The sequence below is a fragment of the Tympanuchus pallidicinctus genome, unplaced genomic scaffold (assembly GCF_026119805.1).
Source record: "Tympanuchus pallidicinctus isolate F22 unplaced genomic scaffold, pur_lepc_1.0 scaffold19, whole genome shotgun sequence".
In the NCBI taxonomy this organism is placed as follows: domain Eukaryota; kingdom Metazoa; phylum Chordata; class Aves; order Galliformes; family Phasianidae; genus Tympanuchus; species Tympanuchus pallidicinctus.
Genome location: NW_026294710.1, coordinates 700,400 through 726,727, shown reverse-complemented (window position 1 = coordinate 726,727; position 26,328 = coordinate 700,400). Strand labels below are relative to the sequence as shown.

The 26,328-nt window shown below is 53.1% G+C and overlaps 1 protein-coding gene across 13 annotated transcripts in view; it reads right to left on the bottom strand.

The window, feature by feature from the left end:
- Positions 1-25,021, bottom strand: part of GRIN1 (glutamate ionotropic receptor NMDA type subunit 1) — a 31,392-nt gene extending 6,371 nt beyond the window's left edge. For 2 of the 13 annotated variants that reach the window (XM_052681060.1, XM_052681058.1), the window contains exons 1-21: positions 24,703-25,021; positions 22,172-22,306; positions 17,082-17,258; positions 13,044-13,106; positions 12,161-12,261; positions 11,560-11,681; positions 10,928-11,102; positions 9,403-9,547; positions 9,224-9,307; positions 7,917-8,052; positions 7,496-7,623; positions 7,205-7,369; positions 6,995-7,113; positions 6,539-6,651; positions 5,941-6,089; positions 5,085-5,242; positions 4,749-4,910; positions 4,029-4,138; positions 2,928-3,073; positions 1,123-1,374; positions 233-343 (exon numbers count right to left, since the gene is read on the bottom strand). In XM_052681060.1, coding sequence (XP_052537020.1) covers positions 233-343; positions 1,123-1,374; positions 2,928-3,073; positions 4,029-4,138; positions 4,749-4,910; positions 5,085-5,242; positions 5,941-6,089; positions 6,539-6,651; positions 6,995-7,113; positions 7,205-7,369; positions 7,496-7,623; positions 7,917-8,052; positions 9,224-9,307; positions 9,403-9,547; positions 10,928-11,102; positions 11,560-11,681; positions 12,161-12,261; positions 13,044-13,106; positions 17,082-17,258; positions 22,172-22,306; positions 24,703-24,960 — 3,009 coding nt within the window. In that variant the 5' untranslated portion in view covers positions 24,961-25,021. The other 11 variants (XM_052681065.1, XM_052681062.1, XM_052681067.1 and 8 more) reach the window with 8 other exon arrangements.
- Positions 25,022-26,328: the final 1,307 nt, after the last annotated feature.

Genomic DNA, 26,328 nt, shown 5'->3' with positions numbered 1-26,328 from the left:
ATCTCCCAACTCATCACAGGACTCCAAAGCACCTCCTGCCTGCCCTCCAGGATCCCAGCATCCTCAAGGAACACGGGATGACTGACTGACTGACTGACTGACTGACTGGTGACGAACATGAGCTATGCATGTACACTGGCAGCTTCGGGATGGGTGTGTGGCAGTCGATGGGATGGCAGAAGAGAGAAAGAGAGAGAAAGAGAGAGGGCAGAATTGTTCTTCTTCCTCTTACCGTATCCTTGGAGGACCTACGTCTCTTGAAGCTGGAGGCCAGGGTGGAGGTGATGGACCTAAAAGTGGCTTTCTTTTTAGGGTCAGGTTCTGCTCTACCACTTTTTCTATCCTAAAATGAATATGTATAAGCGATTAGATCTCTAGTGTGCTGTTGGAAACGCTAAATCTACTTGAATACTGCCCCATGTCATGTCCTTCATTTGGGTGAGCACGCTACCAGAGATGTCACTCCCAGTCCTCCAAGGGCCTCTGTGACCCGCAGGCACAGCGTGGCGCCTCGCTGCTACAGCTACGGGGCCGGCCTCGCGTCCACAGCGCTGGAAACCCCTCTGGGAGCAGCCCTGCGTCTCCTGGGCTTCTGCTGGCAGCCTGCGGTGCTGACCTCGCTTCCTTGGGAGAGAACCTGGGGATGTGCTGCCTGGCCCTTCCCCTGGCCTCCACCGCCAGCCTGCCTACAGCGGGAGGTGGGATGCTGCTCCTGCACTACCAGCGCCTGCTCTGAATCCTAGCGCCACAAGAGAGAGAGAGGACTGCATCGAAAGAGAAGTCATTGTATGGGCATTCTGCAAAAAAAGGTATTCCAAAATTTAAATGACGCGTTTGTGCAAAGCCGAACGTGGTTGTTGGTGGTGTTTGTGGTGGTGGTGGTTTTGTTCGTTTGTTTGGTTGTTTTCCAAAGTAAAATCGGCTAAAAAAAAAGTAGAAACAAATAAAAGGAAACTGGAAAAGAAAAAAAGAAAGAAAAAAAAAAAAAAAAAAAAAAAAAAAAGAAAAGGAAAAGAAAGGGAGGAAGCAAAGCATATTAGCGCTATGATGTCGTCAGGGTCGGGATGAACTCAAAGAGAAACAGAACTGAAAAATGTAGCCATTGGAGTTAGCGAGTCGGACCTGGTTGGCGCAGGCTGGGAGCACCAGCCGCCACGGTGCGGGGGCAGCGAGCCGTGGGGACCGGCCGCGCTCGGCGGCGGGCGCTGACAACGATTCCTCCCCAATTGCTTTCGTGCCAATGAGTGTGACCTTGCCGACGGGGGACGGAGTGACCAGGTCTGGCTCTGCTACCGCACGGGGGTAACCAAAATGTATCCCGCTGGTGCGTAGAGCATGCTCGGGGATACATTTGCTCCTCCTTCTCAGTTCTCTCTTTTGCGGACATGCACAAACGGAAAGGAAAGCAAGATGAATGGAATGAAATGTCTTTTTCTTCCATGGCATCTCAGGAAATAGCCATGGCAAAACTGTGATCCCAAAAACCATTATTTTTGTTTGTTTGTTTTAACAAATAAATCTTTCCACTTGCCTACCTTCTAGCAATGTACCAGATACTAGTGCTCTGACGTTTCCTCCTGTGGAAAAGTCTTACAATGTCAAACGGCTCTTTACCATGAGGCTGTTTATCCCCACAGGGCAGCATGCTTTGCTCACAGTCCCACAGACTCTGCCCAAGGACCCAGTGCAGTATTTTCTAGAAGGTTGGCAAGTGAAAAATGGCAGTGCAACTAGTGTGCTCTGTCCCAGCAGCCTTAACCCCGTCGCTGCTGCTGCTTTTTGGAAGCAAAGGAAAAAAAAAAAAAGGAAGAAGAATAAATAATAATAAAAAAAGAAACGGCTCTTCCGAAACTCGTATCTGTGAACTGAACCCGGCGAGCTCTCAGGATGTAGCAGCCCGGCCTCGTGCTCCCCTCGCTGCCTTTGGGAAGATGACGTTCCTGAGCATCCCCCTCTGCTCCGTGGGGCACCCATCGTTGGGGGCTGTGTGCCTTTCACCACCCAAAGGATGCCTGGCACTCCGAATGCAGACTTGTTTCCCCAAAGCGGGACACAGCCTGGAGGGTTCACGGAGAGCAGCCAGGTGGTCCTGGTGGTGAGGGCAGGGGAGGCTCGGGGACGTGCGCAGAGCTCGGTGCCAGCAGCAGGCACGTGGCTGCCCCTGGGCTCCTCTCACCTGGGGTGCTACAGGGATGGGAGATTCTGGGGGCAGATGTCCTTGTCCCCAAGTGATAAGAGCATGCACCGCCTCTCTTTTGGAACCGCTTCGGATGCGGCAGGGGTACCACAGCCCCAAGGGTGGGGAGGGAGGAGGAGGCGATGGAACTCTCCATTCCTGGAGCATTTCTGCACATGGGCAGCATGAGACTGCAGGGATGGGTAGCATGGGACTGCAGGGATGGGCAGCATGGGACCACGGGGATGAGATGCTCAGGGACCCAGGGCAGGGATGCTAGAAGGCTTCGGGGCAGGGATGTTTGGGGCCATGGGGAAGGGATGCTCAGGACTGCAGGGAAGGGATGCTTGGTAGCTGCAGGTGAACCCTCCCTTCCTCTGCTGGTGAGCGTGGTGGAGCATATCAGAGATCCTGCATGAGGAGCTGCCAGAAACGCAGCTCGGACGCATGGTCCCCAGCAGAGCAAGGTCACTGTCCCCAGCACTGCCAAGGGCAAACCATGGCATTTGGACCAGGTCTCTGTCCTGGACAGAGATGGGTACGATACCTCCCAGGGAGGTGGCATTGGCCGTGTGTGGCCCTGGGGACAAGCAGGGCCCCACAGCTCACCAGCAGCCCAGTAACGCCCAGGGGAGTTACTGGGGATGGGACATGGGACCCCATGTTAATCCACAGCTCTGCGTTCACTGATTTGGTGAAGGAATGGAAAACGCACCTGTTGGAGATTTGCTCTAAAAACGGTTTGTCCTACCTGCAGGTTTTTCCTCCACACATTAACGGCCGCAAACGCCAGCTGCATCTGCTTCCTCCGCGCGTCCTTATGCCTTTTGTAAGCTATTTCTATGAATATTAAAAATATCCCGGCAACAATACCTCCAGCCACCAGCATAAACACACCTGAAATAAGTAGGAAAGTTACAGGGAGCAGTGGGAATCACATCACGACACTTCATTTCCTCTGCATCGCGCTCAGCACGAGTGGCATCTGCCAGCCCCAGCCTCCCCACCTCCCCACTCCCAGAGGGGCACCCACGGGGATGGGCATGGGGTGGTGGGTGTGGGGTGTCTGCATGGGCTCCTTGCAGTCAGGCACCGGAGCTGCTGCAGTGATGCTATGGGTGAGCATGTGTTGCTGGGGACTGTACTGTGCACTGGGGCAGATCTTGTTCCCAGGGCTGTCTGCAGCAGAAAATCCCAGCTTTGGTGCTGCTGCTTGGTGTGCTGGGAAGCATAGCATGCTCTGAGCTGCACTCAGCTTGCTGTGACCCTCAGAGGCAGGGATAGTTGGGGATGGCAAGGTGGCACAGCACTATGAGTCCCAAGGAATAGAATAAAGCGCTCCATCCCATGCTCAGTGGTGCCCTCAGCAGGTGGACACTCCTAACCTTGCACTGTGCTGGCCGGGGGAAGAGAGCCCACGTGGGGTAAACAAGCAGGCCCAAGGAGAGGAAAACATGGCATCAGCTATCACACCAGCCCTCAGCCCCAGCACACTCCCTGGGGCAGCCCCGCTGCAGCCGGCTCCCTTCTCTCCCCATCCCAAGTGCTGCTCCTCTCCCTCTGCACCCATTGCACCCCATCAGCTGCAGCTCAGCCAGACTGCGGGGAGGGGAAAGACAGTCACAGAGGCCACTGGGTTGAGGAGGCTGCCCAGGGAAGGTGGAGAAAGCTTCGCAGAGCTGTTTTGGATGAGGTGGGATGGGAGCCCACCACAGCAGCCTCCCAGCACTAGGAAAGCACAAACCCAGAAGAAGCAGAGCTTTGGCCTGGGAGGAGAGCTCAGGAGAGGAGAATGTCTTGAGTGAAAGCAGGCTATCAAGCGAAGAGGAAGAAAGAGGTTTGCAGAACAAACCTGCCATATTTTCAAAGGTGAGTGTTGCTGGGGCATTGCTACGGGAATCACACTCCTGATACCTCACCCAAGTCTTGTCCAAATCCTCCATGAAGCCGTTCTCGTGGGACCTGAAAGCACAAGGAGATGGGACAGTCACAGGAGACCTGGTGCAGGTGGCTGGGATGCAGGCCAGGATGCCTCTGCCCTAGGACCCTGTGCATAACTGCAGCCTGCTGGTAAGCCTATGGATGATATGCGTGCACAGGGTGTGTGTGTTTGCCCATATGGCTTTTGTGCAAGGAGACAGGTCCCTTCTGTGAGGCTGCATCCCAGCAAGATCCCCACTGTGAGGTCTAGAACAGCCCATGGCACAGCACTGGGATGAAGGCAGGATGGATCGCACATCCTACCATGATGCTCCTGCCTCCTGTTCCTGACACATCTCCATGCCCCACCACTGTCCCAGGATGCCTAAAGCTCTATTTTTATCCGTGAGACCAGGTGCCTTGTGGCACAGCATGCTGCAGACTGATGCTGATAGTAGAGCCTAAGTTGAGCTCTGGAGGGGACCTGAAGCATCTCTGCCTAGCAGGACCAGGGCAGAAAGGACAGCCCTGGGGAGTTGAAGCCAGGGGATATGGGGAGAAGTATGCCCCATGGGAGGGTTTCAGTGCCTGACACAGGGCTGCTTGTGTGCTAGCACACATGCAGCATAAGGGCTGAGAGCTGTGTACGGACTTGAGGATGGCCAGTGAGACATTCTGCTTCCACGGGCTGTCCTTGCGCATCCCGATCCCAAAGCCGGAGCGGAAGAAAAGTTCCCCTGTTGTCACCAGGTCACACTTCTGCGAGGCTTCAAACTCCAGCACTGCCGAGTCCCAGATGAAGGCGTGGAGCTTGCTGAACACCAAAGAGGACACTCATTAGGGTGGGCAGCCTGGCTTGTCTGCAGCCACTGCAGGAGCAGCGAGGGGGCTACCAGCTCTAAGTTAATCTTAGGTCCGCTATGCACGAGGATCACAATCCCGCTAGCTCCCCCCAGCCCCTGCCCAGCAAGGTGCAGGTGCCACTCACTTGTCTCGCACAGCCTGGATGGCTTCGGCTGCGCTCTCATAGTTGTGTTTCTCCATGTGCCGGTACATGGTGCTCAGCTCCACCTGCCGTCGGAAGTAGATGTCCACCGAGCTCTGCTTCACCGTGGCGTAAATGAACTTATCGGAGGGGTTGCGCAGCTGAAAGGCAACGGCAGAGCTCTTATTTCTTCTGCTCTACATCAACCAAACTGGCTCACCCCAAAATTGTGTTTCCTGATTTCCCATCCCATTCAGCGAACTGCTTCCAAGGGAAGATCTCGATCACCTCAGTGGAGCTGCAGATGCCATGGGGGAGTGGATGCTGCAGTGCTCAGGATGGGACAGGGGATGCTCTGTAACAGCACTGAGGATGCAGAAACCCCCCCAGTGAGATGGGGCTGATGGTGCTGAGGGCGGAGGGTGCTGTGAGATGTGGGATGCAGTGGGCTGGGACTGCTGTGGAGTGCATTCCTGGCTGCTTGGATTGATAGGCTGTGGCTGTGTCCTTGCCAGAGCAGGAAATGGGTGTGAGTCATGATAGTATCTGCTGAGAGTATTGACTGCACCGCAGGGACAATTTCATTAGCTATAACTCATCCATAATGAATCGTTTCCTCGTTGGTTAGTGCAGGCTCTCCAGGAACTGGCAGGAGTTTGGCCGGCCTCGTGCTGTTTCTGGACAGGCTTTTTCTCTGCTGTTCCCTGCCTGTGTATTCCCATCCCCACCCAGGCACAGACCCACATTACATAGGGCTCTAAGTACTACCAGCCACCAAACCAGGAGGTACACACTGAAGACATCTGCATCTCTGCCTAGAGAAGGGCAGAGAAAGGGAATTGAGGCAAGAGATCATTACCCGGGGGTCATTGATGCCTGTAATTCTCTCCTCAGGACGGTCCAACACCAGGAAGGCAGCCAGGTTGGCAGTATAGGAAGCCACAATGATCATAGCAAAGCCAGCCCACACCATGCCCAGAATACGAGCAGAAAAACTCCGAGGAGCACCTGGAAAGAGAGAGGAGAGCTCAGACTGGCACAACAAGAGCTTGACTTGATCACCAAAGCTGTAACCACCTCACACAAGATGAATGGCATCTACAAATGTGCCCTATCCAACAGATGTGTGAAGAGCTTTTGTGTTACCCAAAGAAAAACATGCATTGAACCCTACTGGATGAGTAACACCAGGAAAGGGAGCCCAGGAAAGACTTTTCCCATCACTGATGGTGAAGGCTGGCAGGAGAGTCTGCAGCAGCTGCGCCATGAGTGTGCCACCCCCCAGCACCCCAAGAACCCCTCCAAGGAAGTCACGGGGGACAAGAACTGTACAATTTTTCACTGGTCTCCCAGGGCACCGATAAGAGCATGTGGAAAGGAAGACAGGTCCCTCTTGGGTCCCTGTGGGTACATGACAGTGTTCAGGGCAGAGCAGCACCAGTGCCCGTGCAACGCACCTTCTCCGATGCCGGAGTTCAGCAGGACTCCCCAGGAGAACCACATGGCTGAGGAGAGTGTCAGGGCATCTTCCTCCTCCTCCTCGCTGTTCACTTTGAACCGTCCAAATGGGCTGGAAAACAAGAGCAAGATCTCTTCTGATGTCCCTTATCCCATTTCTCCAGGCTTTCTTTCATGCCCTAAGCACTCTGATGCAGCCTTACAGCACTGATCCTTGCAGTGTGGATCTTGTACACTTGTACCCCATGCTGCTCTTCACTCCTGGCTGGTTCCACAGCCCTGGCTCCAAAGCCCTATGCCTTTCACATAGCTTTTCACGTCCCCTATGCTGGCCTGCAACCATGTCTACCTCACGCTGGTGCTGCTCCCATTACATTTGTCTCCAGGATACAGAGACTATCTGTGTGACACCTCCCCTTCACCTGCAGCCCCTGAGTGACCCACGGAGCACTCACCTGAATCGATCTAGAAGGTACAGCATCACTGCCACCACATGCACAGACAGCCCCACCAGCAACCACAGTGTACTCTGGAAGGGCTGCATGAACGAATCCAAGGTGCTGCGGGGGATTTCCTAGCACAAACGAGAGAGGCAGGCAGTGCTGACACCCAGCGAGGCTGCACCCTGCCCACCCCACCCCTCCCACAAGCAGCCCAGTCCATACCTTCTTCACAAGGATGGTGAGACCCTGGTATTTGAAGGGCTTGGAGAACTCGATGTACTGTGCCCGCTCATTGTTGATGGTGAGGGGAGCTACAATCATATCCGCCTGGCCACTCAGCAACTCCCCCATCATCCCATTCCACTCCTTCTTGTTGCTGTTGTTCACCTGCCAGAGATCCCGTGCAGGATCAGACCCTGCCCCATCACTGGCCAGCTCTGCTCCGGAGAACGGCTTGGCCGTGTTTGGACACATGATGTGAAAGAAGTGATACCCCAAGCTGCCTACACTCACCCGCTCTTGGGTACCAAATTTACCATCAGCCACCAGATGAACCTCGTAGGTGAAGTTCATCACACCAGCCAGGCGGATGAGCAGGTCGATGCAGAAGCCATAGCAACACAGTGCCACTGTGGGACGGCCTGTGGGCAAGAGAAAATGGGAGGGGATAGGTGGATGCAGCCCTCTGCCAGGGCTCCCATGCAAGACCCATGGCTCTCCCCAGGGAAAGCAACCACCCGTGTGGCTTTAGTTTCAAACCATATTGAGGCAGAGGGAATGGGAGCATGTCAGGAGACAGCAACATGGGGTGCAATCCCTCAAAGTAGCCTTGGAGACCACACAGAAGTGAGGCAGCAGGAAAGTCATCTGCTAGGGTCACAAATGTGCCAGGTGGGCTGGGGATGCTGCTATGCTCACTGCCAGATGGATTTACCTGGGATGGTCTCGTTGGGCCCTGTACAAAAGACCTTTTTGACAGGGTCACCATTGATGGTGAATTCCTCCCTGCACGTCCCATCTGCTTGTGTGGGCTTCACATATACAAAGGGTTCTTGATGAATCGTTACAATCTGTGGGGAAAGCACAAGTATTCAGTTGCCGCCATCCCCTTCCAGAGCTGTCCCCACCTGGATGGGGAGTGGGGCTGCCTTCTCCAGGCAAACATGGCCACAATGCCACAGTGCCGTCCCCATGGACCACGCAGTCCTGCAGCAGGACCTGACTTTGGCACAGGGAGACATTCGCCTGTCTCCTCTCCACGACGAGGATCAGACGAGCCAGCCTTCCTCATGTGGAAATTTTTCCCTGTCCTCAAAGTCCTTCTCACCCATTGCCATAAGAGCAGGCAGATGAGAGTCACTGCACTGCTGGGATTCATGCCCTGGCCTGTGCTCTAGTCGCTACCACATTGCCATGAGCAAATGTGAGTCTTCCAGTCCTACCCAGGACATTCTTAGTAAAGCAGCATCCCAATGCCTCTGCATCACCTCTGCAGGAGTACAGGCTCACAGTCAGTAGGAGTGTGTGATCCACACCGCCTGGACTGAAGGACCAGTGGAGAGGAGCTTGCCCAGTTACCAAAGAGGCTTCAGAGAAAGGCATGACAAGCAGAGCAAGCATGGAGGGACATTCCCCCACTGTCATCTCCAGCTTTTGGCTATCAGCTGTTCACAGATTTCCTGAGCCCAGCTCTGCAGCTATCAGCCCACCTACTCCTTGTTAGCTTGTTTAGTCACCTTCTGAACCTATTTCCTTCTGATCTTCTGGCCTCAGCTGCAAAAGGCTCCAGATTGAAGTCTTGCATAGGCTGTACATGCTGCAAACCTGTGCCAAGTGCCCTCTGCCTCCCATGCCATAAGGAATAGCAAATACCTTCTCCCTCCACTCTGTCGCTCTCTCTCATTTCCCATTTCCAACTGTCTCCTTCTCAACCGGAGGGCACCACGCTTACAGTTGGGCTCTGGGAGGAAGCTATGCTCTGCTCTGAACACTCTCTAGCACCTTTGCTAAGTGTCTCTGCTATGGCCTCTCTGGAACGGAAGATTCTGGCAGCTGCAGGGCAGCAGTACAGAATCACAGAATCGCAGAATGGCCAGGGTTGGAAGGGACCTCAAGGACCACGAATCTCCAACCCCCCTGCCACATGCAGGGCCACCAAATTCCCCATTTAATACCAGACCAGGCTGCCCAGGGCAGCAGGATGTGGATGAACTCACAACACCTATGGCCATTTGTTGTTACCTTCAATTTGGTCGACATCTGATAGCCTTGAGGTTTCTCAGTTTCTCCCCCTGGCCAGATTATCTTCCTATCGTTGGTCAAGACCTGTGATCAGTGCCAGAGGGAGGAGATAAACATGAGGCCATGGGTAGATACACCAGCACACCTCAACCCACCTTCCTGTCCAGGCCTGTACGTACATTGCTACCGTTGTAAATCCCAACCTGGACCAGTTTGCGGTTCTGCAGGTTCATGATGCTGTAATTGGCAAACTTCCTGTCCCCGTCCTCATTGAATTCTACCCGTCCGGTGACACCCTCCGAATACTTGGAGGACATCAACACCCTACAAAGAGAAACACAGTGGGCTGACCTAGAAAACCTGCTGTGGCTATTGGGAGATCTAAGAAGGGACCAGAAGTCTTTCTCTCAATTGCCTGACATTTTCATGTGCTCGTTGCCTTACATTAGCTTTGAGACCTACGATCCATTCATAGCTTGGTGGTCGAGGTTTCCTGATGGACAAGGTTAGTCTGAGTCATGTTTCCAAGATGCTGCACTACTACATCTGTTGTCACTGTCCTCTCTTTTCTACCAGATCACTTCCATTTTCCTATGGAATGATTTAGCCCAGTCTTTTATACTGGAGCACCCAAAGAGATCTTTGGGGCACTCTGGGAGCTGCATCCATACCACAGTTCCTACAGCTTCTGTCTGCCATCAGCCCATCACAACCTTACTAATGCCCCATGCATGCATATATACTACGAAGGGGAGAACCAGCCCCCAAAACTCGAAAGATGGTAGAGAAAACACAGAATGGATGGGGCCACTTGCAATGTGCCATAGAGAACAACATCTAATGCCTCATGCCAAAGTTTGTATCACTGCGGGAGATGCTGGAAACCTTTCCAAAATAAGTTTCAGACCCTGCAGGTCCCAAGCTTAACAGAACCGAGAGATACAGAAAGAGCATGCTACCTAACACCATGACTGCAGAGAGCAACCCTCAGCATGGGACCCCACTGTTGGCACAAGGTGCCAGGCTGCATGCTGCAGAGAGCAGTCCTGCACAGGGAACACAGGGAACCACATGCAGAGGGAATTGCTGTTTTGTTCAGATTCAGCCTGCAGAAAAGGCCCTTGTCTCCATCATCTGCAGAGGTGCAGTAGAAAATACCATGTAACATAAAGATCAGGTTCTGGGCACCACATACAGCCCATCTCATTGCCCATGGCAGTGAGATCCAACATGTGTGCTCCAATCCTGCGCTACATGAGCTGACCTGCTGCCAAAAAATATGGCTCCAGGATTTGCTACAGCAGAGACCAGCCTGCCTCCTGGTCTTGTGCCCCCACACTCTGCCAGTACTGTTGAATTAGCCAGTGCTTGCAGCACTGAGATCTGATCTGACAGACAATCCCCCTGTCCTGATTTGTCAGAAAACCTGTTTCTCCTCTTTCCCAAACACTTCATTAAGATCCAGAAATGAGGAAAGCATCCTTCAAGGGCCCTATGTCTCTTTTTGTGGGCATCACCCCCAGCTTATCCCAGTTGTCCAAGCATTGCCCACAAGATACCCATGGGACGGCATGGACTGAACTGGTGCCAGGCACCAATGTGGTGGTGCTCTTGGGGAAGCCAAAGGCCTGTGTGTGAGCCTGTGGTCCCATCTTTTCAAGCTCCTTCCTCTTGAAAAAATGGCATTCAGCCTTCCCCAGTTACCTCTTGAAAAGGGGCCCCGTCTTCCAGATGTTGGTGTTGCCCACACAGCCCCGTGGTGGGTCAGTGATGTTCTCCTTCTCAAACAAGTCGTGCACAGCCTGGGCCACCACTGCCACTGCGTCGCTTATGTGGGCTGACTCGTTTTTCCCATTGATGAGCTGCAAGCCGATGACTCCTGCAATGAGTGGAGGAACGGATCATCCCCACTAGGCTGTGGTGTTGCTCCCACATGTAGGGTTTGAGGCAAGCAAGCACACAGCTGTGGGACTTGGGACCTTTCAGAAGCAGTGGGGGAGCTGCATGAGCTTCAGTGCCGGGCTGGCATCGCTGTGCCTGCCACAGGGCAATGGGGCAGCACTGTGAGCCATTGACATCAGTGCTCCATCCCCATTCCACTGCCCAAGCATTTCCTCAGGTGACAGTCTGCCTCAAAGCACAGGACAGCTGGGTTTGGGGCACGGCAGTACGGTAGGGCTCTCAGGCTGCTGCCACCCCATTCAGACCCAGAAGAGCACAGTGAGATTCAACACGTGCTTGGGACAACCATGGCATGGTGTGCCCCGGACCACTCGCCCCAGCCCCAGACAATCTTCTGGCCAGCAGCAGGGTGGATGCCTCTGGTGAGTGCCTACCATCAGGGGCGTAGCGCAGGGCATTGCCCGAAATCTCCCGTTCCCCCACCAGCCACACGTAGCCGGAGCCCGTCATATTGAGCATGGCTGCTGATCTGTACACTGTTGCCGCATCATCCTCACTGCAATGAGAAGAAGGGAATGGCAATGTGGCTCCAGGTGCCAGATGGACCCCTTCATCCTGTCTTCTACCCCTGGACAGCTCGCTCTGATCCCCTCTGACAGATGGTTCTCCTGGGCAATGGCTAACTCCACGATGCAATGGGAGGCTTTCTCTCAGCTTCATCTAACCCCACAGCACCCAGCAAATCTGGCCCATTCCTTATCACTCACCATCTATAAGAACGGGGCAATGAGACACCTTCCTTTGCAGGGAGCTCAGGATACATCACTGCTAACACCTCACTGACATCCAGGCGCCTCTACCACGACCATGACTGCAATGTATAGTACCTCCCTGGGATATGGGCCTTTATGTGGATTTTCTCCCATGCTCCCTAAAAATGACAACGTGCCCCAAATCTGCATGGACTCCAGTGCTGGGCAGAGTTGCAGGGGGGAAGTGAGGAAACTGGAGGAGTGAGGGCCCCACTGGCCTTACCTGGCGGAGAGGATGATGACACGAGCCTCCAGCTCTTTAGCCTCCAGCAGCAGCGATGTCACGTTTTTGGTCCCGGGGTCAAACTGCAGCACTTTCTCTGCCTGCGATTAGTGTGAGCAAAGCTGGTTAGCATGGGAGACTGAGGACTGCTTGTGAGAGCCATGCTATCTAGAAAAGGGTCAAGAAAATTCATTAAACTGCACGAAAGTCTGCTAAATAAGATTGGTTACAGCTAGGTTTTTTTCTTATTTTCTTTGCTTTTCTTTTGTTTCTTTTGTTTCTTTCCTTCCTTCCTTTCTCTTTTAACGTTTTGTTTTCTGGTCTTTATTTTATTTATTTATTTTTTTTGCACTGTGCATGCAAACTGAAGTCAATCAAGACCCAAGAAGAGGCGTGCATTGTACAGGAAAGAGAAAAAGGCTTTGAAATGCAATTGAAAACTCAAACGAGTGTTGTTTTTCAAAAACATGGGAAATGAAAAAAAAACATTGCACAGGGTTAACCTTTGGGAGTAAAAGTGAACGACTTACACCAAGGAACTGTTTCCTTTAGGGAGGAAAGGGGGTTGGTTCAACTTTCCAAAAAAAAACAAAAACAAAAAACTTGCAAGTTAATTACTGGTTCACATGCATGTCTCAAAAAGAAATCCTTCCAGGGTCAGCTGGCTAGGTTTCCATTCTCAAGTCCAAACCAAACTATCTCAACATAAAAACGTGCTACCAAGAAACATAGTCATGGATCTTTTTCTTTCTTTCTCTTTTCTTTTTTCTCTTTCTCTTTTTTCTTTTTATTTTATTTTATTTTTTATTTTTTCTGGTGGCTGTGGCTATTTTTCATTTGCTAGTTAGGTTGGTGGGCGGCGTGCATTTCCATGCATATATACCTTGGGTCCTCGCTTGTTGTCATAGGAAAGTTGGTCGAGGTTTTCATAGTTCCTTTTTTTACTCTGATGAATAATGTGCACAGAGAAAATATGTAGACACAGAAGAATATTATAAACAGTTGAAAATGACGTGTAGTAAAGCAATCCAACATCCACCTCCTCCTCCACTGTTTGCTAAAGGGTCTCTATAACGCTGGAGCTCGCAAAAACCACTATCAGGAGAGAGTGCCTCAGCTCTCGCGGGAGCGTCACGGTGCAAAGCAAGCCTGAGTGTCTCAGCTGTCGCGATGCAGTTGCATTTCCCTTTGGGACTGGGGAATTCTTCAGCAAGAAATTTTTATCTTAAGCTCAGAAACAATCTATGCATCTCTAAGGGCCTAAGTGGTGGGAATTCCATGGAATTACTGTGGAAGTAAAGGACAAAATGTTGTGTACGGAAAGTGCTGGATAAACACAAGCTGTTACAATCAATAGCATTAGCATTGCTACCGTTACTATTACCATTACAATCCTGTTCGCCCTAAGAGAGTTCACAGCAAGTGAGGAGCTGAGCTTCACCTCCTGCAAGGAGGGAGCAGCGTTTTGGAGCTCAGTTGCCATCCAAAAGAGAGAGGAAAAAAAGCTCGCTAGGTCCTGTGTTGGCTCAAAGCATGGCAGTATGAAGCAATGGTGACCATGGGATGACACTGTGGCTGTTATTTGGTGCTCTGGGGGCACCGGGTGGCTTTGCAGCACATGAGTGGCCTCAGGAGGTGCTGGGGACTGGGGACCTGTCCCATGCATCATCTTGTGGTCCTGTCCGTGACAACCTGAGAGCACCTGCAGAACAGCTCTTGGCAGTTTTTGGTGGGACAGTCTGACCCCTTCTTCTCAGCCCCTTCCCACCCATCTGGGCATCCCTAACCTGCATGTACGGGACACAGTTCTACTCCAATCTCCACTTTGCAGCATCTTATGCCAACTGATTTCTGCCAGGAACCCGACCCTTTGCGCCCCTGTAACACCACGGTTCCATTTCCCAGGTCGATCCTGAGGCAGTCAGCGTCTGCTTCTGCATCTTGCTTTCCACACTAAACACCTTGCTTCTTCCTGAGCTCTCTGGCCAGTCTTCAGCTTTGCCAGCTCTCCTGCCTGTGCAGTTTTGTGAGTTTTCCGTTCCTCTCCTCAGATACTTTTCACCATTCAAAGAAGTCAGGATCTTGCAAGGAAAAGAATCTGAGAAGGAAAATTGTGTTCCAAGCCCAGCTCCTCCTTCATTCTGGGTGCCGTTCATGGTGGGAATTTCTGCAAGTGCTTCTTTGAGTCTTCTCAGATCGCAGTGAGACTTGGAGGAACATTGCCTTTGGGGAGAGCAGGGCTGCAGCAGGACAGCATGAACACTCTCCGGAGGAGAGACATCGGCTGTTTTCCTTCGGGTGCCATCAGTTTGACTGGAAACCTGGTCATCCATTCTTCAGCCTCCAGATGTGATTGAGTTCATGTGTCTGGGGTGTGCTGGCATCTCAACTGGAGCCGGTCAGCAAAGTGAAGCAGAGTCTTGGGCCCAACACAATTGGACCTAATGGCATCTGATCACTTCTACCTCCCGCTGTCCCCATCTCATTGCAATGGCAATGTCTCTTCTCTTTCCAATTTTTGATGTTGTTCCGCGGCACTTCCCTACTCCTCAGCCCATGTTTCACACAGGGACCTGCAATATCAAAATTCACTCTCCACATTCTCCAACATTAACTTAAAAATTACTGTTACACGAACATCACAGTCTCAGAGGAAGAGAGCTGCCACATCAGGGACTTGCCATATCTGACCTGGACAGACTCTGATGTTCACAGCATCTTGTACCCAAACTGAACCCAAGCAGCAGTGGAGGTCAGTGAGTTCTGAGCTGTACAACTCAGGATGAAGCAGCAAACCCTGGGGAAGTTTCTGCAGACATCTCAGGCAAGTTTAGCATATGTGGAGTACCAGGGCTGGCCAATGCTGGGCTCCAAGCACCTGTTTGAAGCATTTATCCATGTCTGAGGAACACCACGTCCTGACGCTGACTCCAGGATACAAGTCATGGTAGGATCCAGCTGAGGCACAGCAGATCTCTCAGGTCCTTGGGAGCTGTGATTCATGCTTTGAAGAAGTCAGAGCTGCTCTCCTGCCTGCTCCTCCCAGGGTCCAGCCTGCTCCAGAAGAGGTTAGAGAGGGATTTATGACATCACCTCACAGCATAAACTGAGCACACCAGTGATTAGGAGAGAAATGGGGCAGCAAAAGAGACTGAGAAAGAAGGGAACGCTCTGATGGGAATAGCTACCACCTTTGAGAGCAGCCAGGCCAGCCAGTTGGTCACAGCGAGTTCTCTAAGGGAAAGAGAAATGAGAGTTTGTGGCAGACCCCAAAGGGAAGGTGTGGTGGCCTACCACCACGGAACACAAGTCCCAGTCTGGTGATGGCCAGGACATCTGGAGCAGCTCCATGGCTTCCACGAGACACCAACACGTCATAGATTCAGATGCAGGGCAGGTCTGCCCTGCCTTTCAAACCAAGATCTCGAAGGCTTTCCTGTTTGATGGGCAAGCAAAGAAGAAATTCACCTCATGCCTGGAAGCATGGAACTTGGTGAGAAGAGTGCAGGCATCAGAGGGAACAGAAAACAACACATGGGAGCTGCAGGGAAATAGCAGGTGGAAAGCAAAAGAAGCAAGATAAGGGAGAGCAGACTTACAATAGGTACAGCGCTTCTACAGATATCTCTTGGACACTGAAAGAGGTGTTGGGGAGGAACATGGTCCTGCTGTGACCCAAAAGAAAGGTGCCTTTGGAGGCAGGAGGATGCCGTGCTCAGTGGCACACCAGTGGCTCATGATTCCTCGGACTGCAGCAAGGGTGAAACTTCTTGGAGTCAAGCACCGAAACCAAAAGCCTGTTGGTCAGCATGGATCTCTGCACCAGTGGTTCATTCAGTGTTTTGACAAGAGGTGACTGCTCTCAACTCGGATGCCAGCTCCAAGCACAAGATGTACATGTACAACCACATCTCCTTAGCATCTGGCTGCCAAACATCCAGCAGTCACTGGTGGGACTGGCAGAGAGCGGACTGGGTCCCTGCCTGTGAGCCAGGAGGGAGATGGAAGGAATGGTGCCAACCCTGAGGATACTGGAGGTGGCCCAAAGAGGACCTAGCACTGCTTCAAGCCAGATGACGTGCTGAAATTCACCCATCGGGGCAGGCTGCTCCTTGCTTTCCAGGTAGGTGGCTGCTTTTAAACAACTGCAGCCAACCAGCTCTCTGCGTTGTCCTTTCCTGCTAGTCTTGAATGCTTGCTTGGTCCCATCACTCAGGTCGGTGGTCGTCCCTGCCAGATTTCTAGCAGGCTTGGGGTCTCCCCTGCCTTCCTCCCTGCTCCCTGCATGCCTTGGGTGCAGGTGCCACACACCTCCTCGATAAAGCTGCACCCGTGAGCCTCAACCACACCCTGGTGACAGTATGGGGTGTCAGGAAAGCAGCGTTTAGCGTGTGCTTCAATGGAGATGGGAACGGGCACCAGCCTAATGCCTGGGAGCCGACAGATTTATAGAGAGGGTGCGTGACACCTCCGCGCGTCAATGCGCCGGCCGCCCTCACCCCTCCTACCACTAAGGTGAGCACCAGTTTGCCAATTCAGAAGCTGCTTTCTGGGCTGGTTTGGCACTGCTGGATGGGCTGTAAGTGGGGCAGGTGCTTCCCTAAGCTGAGCGACTGGTCCTCTCCTTAGGTGGGACTCTTGGGCGAGGCATTTGCAGAGCTCCAGGTTATCCTTCCCTTCATTTTGTAGTCGATTTACATGTAGGAGATTTTGACCATGGCAAAGCAAGTGAAATGAATAAAGTACAAAGTTCTGTCAGGTACTAGTCAGACACTGTTGATGCTTTAAGCATGTTAGCCATGTTACAATGGAAAGAAAAGGTGTTTTACATACAGAAATCTACATACATACAACAGCCCGAGACTTCTAGTTTTGTTGTTGTTGCTTAAACAAAGCTACAAGACAATGTTCAGGAACTGACCTTGGACTCTCTCTCCTCCAAGAGGGTCTCCAGCTTCTTTTGTGCAGCACGACCTTCGTGGTCGTCGCTGACTATCAGAATGACGTGATTCCAGTTGAAGACTCTCATCATCTCAAACCAGACGTTGGCCTGGTGAGAGTATGGTGGGACCGTGCGCAAAAAGGACAGGTGGATGCTCTGCAAGGAAGAACAAGAGCTCAACATAGACTGGTGTGGGTCAGCTGCTGGTGTGCACTCGGGTTTGCACGGACAGAGCTGTGAACACAGGGGCAAGGAGACGAAGTTCTGTGTAATCCTCTGGGTTGCACACCTTCAGATAGAATCACGGAACCACAGAATCATTAAGGTTGGAAAAGTCTCTAAGATCATCTGGCCCAACCGTCCACCTATCACCAGCTTTGCTCAGTAAACCATGTCCCTTAGCACTGCATCTCCACAATTCTTGAACACTTCCAGGGACAGTGACTGCCCTGCCTCCTGTGCAGCCTGTTCCAGTGCCCAACCACGCTCTCAGAGAAGAATCGTTTCCTAAAAAAAAGATGTGGTTCCTACATTCCTTTCTTTCAGCTGAGAAGCAAACCTTGGCTATGATTTCATGCTTTTCTGTGGTCAATTCATTGCATGAGAGAGAGGGTTTTTTGCTTTGTCGCCCACAAATGCGTGGTGAAGAACAATCTACCCATGAACAAACTGTCAGAAACATTCAGTGCAAATACAGCCTCTCCTTTTGCTTATCCAAAAATATTACAAAGCTGTGGGCACTGAAGGGAAAACTTTGCCTTCAGAGCATTGTAAGGAGCAGCTGCAGGTACATGCAGGTATACAGCGGCCATTTGTCAGGAGGAAAGCTCAGAAAAGCAGTTTTATAATGTGCTGTTGGGCTGTTTCTAGGTCAGCTTGTTCTGCAGCAGCATGCAGGAGGAGGCAGTGCTGGACTCCTGCCCCAGCGAGCCAATCTGATTTGGTTAAAGACATCATTATGGTTGGCTGATTGAGCAATAGCGATTCCAGCTTAATTAAGTTCAGAGCTCTTCGGGGAGCAATTGGACCAAAAGCTGTAGCTAGCAGAGAGGTTTCAAAAAATGCAGCTTCTCCAAAAGGCCGTGCAGTCAGCTATTAGAAAATGGCAGTGCTTATACTCAGCATGGATGCTGCTCAACAAAGCAGCCCTGCGCAGGAGGGAGGCAGAGGACAGAAAGAATAGCACAGTAATGTTTGCTTTTAAGGGCTGAAAAATCCCCAGGGCCAACCAGATCTTGTCCAGAACTGCTCACCCAGCATGGGTCACAAGTATCCAGCTCAGGCTGGAAGGAGAAAGGTGTTGTACTGCCATAGATCTCCATAGGAGGAGCAGCCAGAGCAGCCACTGTCTCTTCCACATGCGCAGCACAGAGACAAAGCCCAGTCAAACCAAGCAGCACACAGGTAACAGGCACAGCTTTCATGCTGGCCATGTCTCCATGCACAGGGACACGTGAAGGACAGTGGGCAGCTGACCCACTGCAAAGAAATGCAGTGGCAAGCAGCAAAATGCCAGAGCACTGTAAACATCCCCTGATTATGGGAAGCAGGGAAGATCCGTGGCTCTTTTCTAGTGCCTCAACCATCTTGCAGCCCAGGAGCTGCAAAAATGCTGTTTGAACTGATCCTGTCTTTCTTAAGTGCTGTAAATACATACATCAAGGTTTGGATGAACAAATTTTACCACTGAGATTTTAACCAGAAACCAGTAACAGTTCCACAAATGTTCTGAGGTGGTGTCAGAAGGGTATTGGGCTCATTATGACAGTATCTCAGCTCTTGGGTTAGAAAGTTATAACTTTTCTGTGGGGTACTGAAAAAAAACAAATTGTAAACTCTGAGTTGGGATTTCAGGATGAGCAATCCCATTCTGTGTTTGGAAGCATGTAGGACTTCTGAGCTTCCCTGCAGAGCCCAGAGCTCATCAGAGAAATGGTAGTAAATGCCCTTAAAGGTTAATAAGTCCAGCTGATGATGTGCAGGAGATGTTGAGGATCAGGTTTTGTTTGATTTGATAACAAATATCACAGCAGACACCCTGGCTTTCCACAGTTCTCTTGCAAAGCCCTCTCAAACTCAGCATAGTTTTCCTGACCCTTGGAATGGAGCATGTGGGGCTGTCCTGCAAGGTATGGGATGCATTAATCACTGCATTTATTTAGCCCTTTTTTTTTTTTAATGACTATTATTACGTACTTCAGCTCTTCAGCTTCCTGCAGCACCTTCCTTTCTCCAATCAAAACCTGGGTGCACAGCCCTGTGCTTCTTCACTGAGCTCTGCTTCTGGGGTAAAATATGATGGTTGGGCCTGGATCCAGCCTCCAAAGTGTGTTCAATCCAGCTGAATCCCAAGTGCACTGGGAGCAGTGATGGTCACAAAGCTGGGGATATGCTGGGAGCTGCGCAGTGCTAATGCTGGTGGCTTTGTTGGCGTGAGAATGTGCAAAGAGAGCTGAGGTTGAGAAGACACGTGGATTTGTCTGTAGATGAGGCTGTGGGACCACTAGGTACTACAAGTGTGCTCACAAAGGGACCGTGTGCAGGTCCATGAGTAGGAGTGGTGTCCTCTATATCTTTCTGCCTAAGGGCTCACCACAGCTCCCTGTCCATGGCTGGTACTGTGATTCTTCCTACAGGATTCATGCAACAATATTATACTGTAGTGGGAATCATCACCAGTGCCCCTCTCAGAAACATGCCCCAAAGTTGAGCTGTGTGGGAAATCTCAAGGAGACTTGATAGAAATCCCAACACAGGAAGTTCCTAATAATTACTCAAAACCCATCAGCTGGGTGCTAAAAAAACTCTGTGAAAGGACCCTGTGTTGCTGTGCTGCCTGCTCTGCTCAGCCTGCCCACCCCTCAGAGGCACTGCAGGTATGGGAGGAAGCTGAAAGAGCTGCAGTAGCTCAGTCGTGTGCTGGGAGGTGGTTCAGTGGGGGCTGATGCACGAGGAGTTCAGCTGGGCTCCATTCACAGCTCTCAGCCCATATGGAGCATTGATGAAGGAACAGGGAATGGTTTCATAAGATGCACCGAGGAGACCAAACAAAGGCTGCTGAGCTGGCTGCAAGCCCATTTCTGAAACAAACACTTCTTTGAATATTGGGAGCAAGAACACTTGCTCCCCTCAGGTATCTCCACAGGAAGACTGAGTGCCATGCTTGACTGCAGATGCTGGGAGAGCATCAGAAGGCTCTGGGAAACCTGTTTTGCGAGGTCCACGCCTCCCCTCTCAATCAGTTTAACCTTGGGAGGACCATAATTAACTCTGAGTCTTCAAACCCCTGTGAAATTTAGCTAAAATTGGCTGATGCCTTCAAAACCAATCAGGGGCATGCACACAAAGTGATCGTACAAGTGTGTTTCCATAGAAACGAAGCTGAAAGCTATAATTTCCTGAATTAAAAAAAAATAAAATATCAGCATGCTGATGACTGCAAAGCCAAAAGGGAAGCAGCTGAGTGTCCCAGCGCTGCATCAGCCCATCCTGCAGAGCTGCACACCACTTCATCCCACGCCCTTTTGCTCTCCTGTTCCCTCTTCCACTTTGGTGTTCCCTCCAGTCCGTTATTCAACCTCCTCGCTCCTCTCTCCACCCAGCCCTTCCCTGTGCCCACATTCCTACTGGCACCACAGCTCTCTGCAGGAAGTGCACTGAGGCTCAAGGGGTGAGATGTTCCCTCTGCAGCCCTTCAGCTGCCCCACTGCCTGGTGGGGAGCATCTCCATACCGCTGCCATGGGTTCCCCTCCAGCTCTGAGTCAGAAAACACCTTTTAAATAGGAAAACGTGGATGAGGCTCTCATCCGCTCAGCTCAAGGTCATCATCTGGAAAGGGCAATCAGGGTTCTGCTGAGAACAAACGGGACCAGCAGCATGTGGGTCCCAGCTCCCTGCACATCTCTCCTGCTGGCATTGCTGATCAAACCCAGCTCCATCCTGCAGCAGCACCAACTCCATCTCTGCTGCCCTGGCCCCCTGCTCCCCTGGTCTGCCACTCAGCCCTCCCACAGTGTCTGTCCCCCTCCCACAGTGCTGTGACCCCATGGGATGTGCACATCCCCAGCTCCTGTCGTTGTCGTGGTAAGGGATTGCTGGCTGTCCTGCCATGGTTTCACCAAGCCCTGCAGCTGCTCCTGCACAGCAGCCTTACTGGTTTGGCTTTCTGTGTGCCTCTGCTCCTCCCCTCCTGAAATTTGACTTCACTTAGCATGTGGGTGGAGTGACTATTTTTGCACTGAACATTTGCATTTGTGAATATTCACATTTCCCAAGTAAAGGCCAATGACTCGTGCTCTGACTCGTGCTCTGCAGCAGGCCTGATGTCACGCACTGAGCTCGTGCACCTGAACAAAACCGCTCAGCAGGGCTGTGACAGCACACTGGGCAACCCGGCCCTGCTGCTTTTGCTCTCAGTGATCTTGCTCTCAGTGATGTGGGGCTGGGAGCTGAGGGCATGCAGCCAGAGAGCATCTCAGCTGAGGAGGATGGTTAGAGACACTGGAATCTCAATCCTTCTTGAGTGCTCATGGAATGGATGAGTAGGAAGTGACCATAAAGCCCATCCAGTTCCAACCCCTCCCACAGGCAGAGATACACGCAGTAGCCCAGGGTGCCTAATACCCCACCCAACCCAGACTTTAGCAGCCCCAGGGATGGGGCATCAGCCATAGGGCAACAGATTAGCCGATTCTATTTGCTCCCCTAGTAACATCATGTGAACCTCTTCCCCTACACAGGTGCCCCACACCTGGGCAGCACCCAGGACCTCCCCCAGCCATGGGGGCAGGAGTTAGTGAGAGCTCTTGGCTTGGCTGGAGAGCAGCGAGCCCAACAGCCTGGCAGGGAAATGCTGCAGAAATCATCCTGCAATATGTAGGTCAACACTGGCAGCTGCGAAAAAAGGATGTTCCGGGAATGTGAGAGAGGGAGGGAGATGCAGTTTGAACTGGAAAGGGTGTGCGGACAGACAGACACATAGACAGCGTTTATCATCAACCCTCCTGATGGGCACTCTCGCTTTACATCACATGTATGAGGTACTAGACTAGAAACATGCATCAGTTACCTTATCAGAATATATAGACATGCGTGTTGTCAGACCAATGACAGGGATCCTGTAGAAGCCAGCTGTGTATGATACAGGTGTTGGTGTTAGGTGATCGTTGGGAGCAGGTGGGTGACTAACTAATATTGCATAGACCTGCAGGACAGGATACATGACACAAACATTATTTCACAGGAGCACATCAGCCATCGAGTGTGATTTTCCTTTTCTGCAACGTTAAAGAGCCCCACGTTAGCACAATAACAGCAATCAAATCATCAGCAGCAAAACAACGAATGCATTGGGGGAGGGTGGTGTGAGCCCAGTGCTTGGAGGGGATGGGGCTGCACAGTTTTGGACCTTCACAGAGGTGCCACACCAAGCTGCTCAGCTAAACTAATAACTTCCATGGATTACAGATTGAAGGGAAGCATCTCCCTTACAGTTGCACTGTGTAATGCGATTTCTTTAACCACGCACTTAATACTGGGTTGTAATTCCCCTCTGAGGACGATTACATACAAAGTGGTCAGCTGGGAATCGGAGTGGGAGGAAGAGCACCAAGCCACAGTGCACATCGGCCATCTGGCTCTGGGCACATGGGAAAGCCGGGGGGGCAGGGAGAGCGGTGCTAAGGCAGGAACAGCATGCTGGGTGCTGGGTGCTGGACTGTACCAAACTGGGGAAAGATGATGGCAGCGAGATCCTGCTGTGATGAGAGGGCTGGGATCCAGGAGGATCCTGGTTTCTGTCAAATGGGGTGGGAAGGAGCTGGGTAAACCCCGCGGGACCCTTTGTTTGAGGAATGTCCTCTGCTGGCATCAGGTCTCCTGCTAGGGGTGAATCTGTACAAGGACTTCAATGCCTAGGAGGAGACAGCACTTCTTCCCTCCTCCAAGCATCTCCCCCAGCACTGGGATGTGCTGTGCACCCTGCTGCAGGGCAGGATGGATGAGGAGGAGGAGGGATGGCTGGGGACAGGGTCTGGGAAGCCCCTACCGTGGGAGAAGGGGGACATTACTGAGGGCAGCACATGGGGGTGTGGGGAAGCAGGAAGGGGTGCCTGGTGCCCAGCTGACACAAGGAGTGTGTGAGGGGCTGTGTCAGCAGGGCTGGGACGTGACTTGGGGACAGATCGTTGGGTAGCAATGGGCAGAGAGAGAGGCGGGAGGCGAGGGCTGCACAGGCGGCACAGCAGCTGACCGAGAGGAGCCATTTTGTGGGGCCGGCACAGTGCCAGTGAGCTGGAGTAGGAACAGCTGAGCCCCGCAGCTCCAAGGAGCCAGGATTTTGGCCGTTGGGATGGCACAGCAACCCCAGCACCCTGAGCCCCAGCACAGAAGCCCTCTCTGCATTGCAACGGAGCAGCAGCCCCAGCATCCACTCAGCCCATGGGGTTTGCTCTGGGGACGAGGCTTAGAGGTAGCCTGGACATGGGCATCCATCAGCTGGGTTACAAAATGAATCTCAGCCCTGCAAGGGATCCAACCGAGCTGCAAGGATCCCGAGCAGCCGATGGTGTCCCTGGGGACGCCTCCAGCCACCCCCACCTCCGGCTAAGGAAGCCGTGTCCCAGTCAGCTGCCACCTCCAGCTCCCTGCCCCCTCACTGGCTGGCTGCGTGCTGGGCGTGCATGCACCCATCATGACTGTGGGCATGTGTCCCCATGGTGCAGGTTTGCATGCTTTGTGTGCATCCCTGTGTACCCATGCACAGCTCTGCGGGCACCTTCTGCATGTGTGCAAGGTGGATCGGGTGTCCATGCGTCCACCCGCACACTCAGAGCCTAAGTGGGGTCAAAGCACATGCATGGCAGTGTGTGCACGTGTGTGTATGTATGCTTGTGTGTGTGTGCTCCAGGTTTGTGCCCATGTGTCCCGTGCATTTGTGGCACTGGGGGAGCAGTGATGCTGTGTGGATGATGGGGGTGTGTGAGCTGTGGTGCAGCTGTTCAGATGTGTGCCCTGCACTGGGTGTGTGTATGCAGTGTTTTGTGTGTGCCCGTGCTTGCAGTGCACAGTAGGACATGCTTGTGTGGCAGCGTGCGTATCTGTGCACTGGTGCAGTGTGTGCACACGGATGTGGCATATGTAGCGTGTGCAAAGCAGTGCTGCATGCTGTCTTCATATGCAGCATTCTGAATGTGTGCCCGTGTTTGAATGATGCACGCATGCACATGACATGTGTGCACACAGCACATCCCGTGGGTGCTCCTGCAGCGCTCCACGAGAGCACAGTGGGTGTGCATGCACGGTGCTCCCGTGTCCACATGCAGCATGTTCATGCCCACGCGTGCACCCACCTCTCACACCCACGCGTGTCGCCGTGCCTGTGCCTGCGTGCAGTGGGTGCGTGCCCGCACCGCCGCTCGCTTACATAAAGGCTGCAATGCGGGCAGCGGTGCCCCGAGGCGGCGGGGCAGGACCCCAATCCGCGGCTCTGCCTTCCCCGAGCCCCGGGGGGGTGGGGGGGCACCGCGAGGTGGGGGAGGCTCGGAGCCCTCAGGGGACGGGGCGCAGGGCTCCGACGATGGGGTCGCCGGCCCGGGGTACCTGGCTGGAGATGAGGTCCTCGCAGACGGAGAGAGCCATCTGAATGGCGTTGGGTTTGTGCGTGACCGAGGTGGCGTTGAGCTGCAGCTTCCAGGTACCGTGCCTCTTGTTGGCCTGGTTCACCGCCTCGCGGAAGATCTGCTCGTGCTTCTTGGTGCTCAGCACCGCGCCGATATTGACGATCTTGGGGTCACAGCCGGCGCGTGCGAAAGAGGAGGAGAAGAGCAGGGCGAGCAGCAGCAGCCGCATGGCGCTCATCCACGGGCGGCCCGGAGCCCGCCGGGTCCGCGCCCGCCGCCCGCCGCCCGCCGCTCAGCTCGGCCCCATGCGGCCCGGCGCGGCGCGGGGAGCTCTCCTTGGTGCTGAACCGCTCCGCTCCGCGCCGCACCGCCCGCCGGCGGCTCCTCCCGCTCCGCGGCCCCGCGCTGCCGCAGCGCCCTCCCCCGGCCCGCCCCCGGCCCCCGCGGCAGCGGGAGGGACCCGGGTCGGCCCCGGGCTCTGCGGCAGCGCCGCTCCGGGCGGAGTCGGTGTGAGACCCCTGCCGCTGCTCTCCGACCCGCCTCGACTCCCGCTCCCTCAGTATGGGTTCAATAGGAGCAGCCCCGAGTGCCGCTCCCTCCTGTGCCGGCCGCCCGGGAGCCCGAGGAAGGACGGAGGGAGGGACTGAGCCGACCCTGAGGAGGCTGCGGGAGCCCCGAGGAGCGCAGGGCTGGGGTCTGGCTCCTGCACCACATGGGAGCACCGCTGGTGCAGGGGGCGGTCCAGGTGGGGCTGAGCATCCAGCTGCCAGGAAAGCGTCTCCAGGGGTCCGACTCCTTTCTCGTCTTTTCTCTTGCACTGTCCATTCGGGGTGTGAGCGTTCCCATTACTCTGAGAAGCACGATCACACCCCATGTGGGGTAAAACGAGGTCTCCTGGGTTTGTTTTCCCCCGCGAAGATTCCTAACTACACAACACCTCCGACACACATCCCCAGCCCCAACTGGGGTGAACTGCCCATGACATGAATGTCACCATGAATTTTCACCCCAGAGCTGGGGGATCTTGGCCAGCACATCTCTGGGGAACAGTGGTTAAGCAGCACACACCTGATTCCTGTCTTTATTTCATCCCTCCACCATTCTTGCAGGAGTACCTCATGGAGCAACTGGGGCAGGTTTCACCATTCAGTTCTGTCCATTAATTCTGGGCTATGACCTAGAGATTCTTCTTGTGGTTCTCTCAATCTTTCTGACCCTCAGCTACCACTTGCCTTCTCCAGAGGGCATGGGATCATAGCAGCTGGTGGCCAACATCTGGAGCTCCATGGTGAAAGCTGCTGGGTTTCCCTCTTGCACCACCTCTCTCCAGTTGCATGAACACTGCACACCAGAGCTGTTGCTTTGGCCCTTTTGGAAACAAAAAACGAAGGGGCTGTGGGTAGCCACAGTGTGTTGCTTTGTAGCTGCATGGGACAAATGCCATCGGCTGTATGCCAGCCAGGAAAGCAGGCTGAGCACTGCAGAAGAAAAATCACCAGAGATATTTTTGTATCAGCCATTTTGAGAGTATTGCTGCAGCCCACCTCTGTGCTTGTTTTGCAACGTGAGTGGAAGCAGAATTTTCTCCCCCAACGCAAATTTTCTC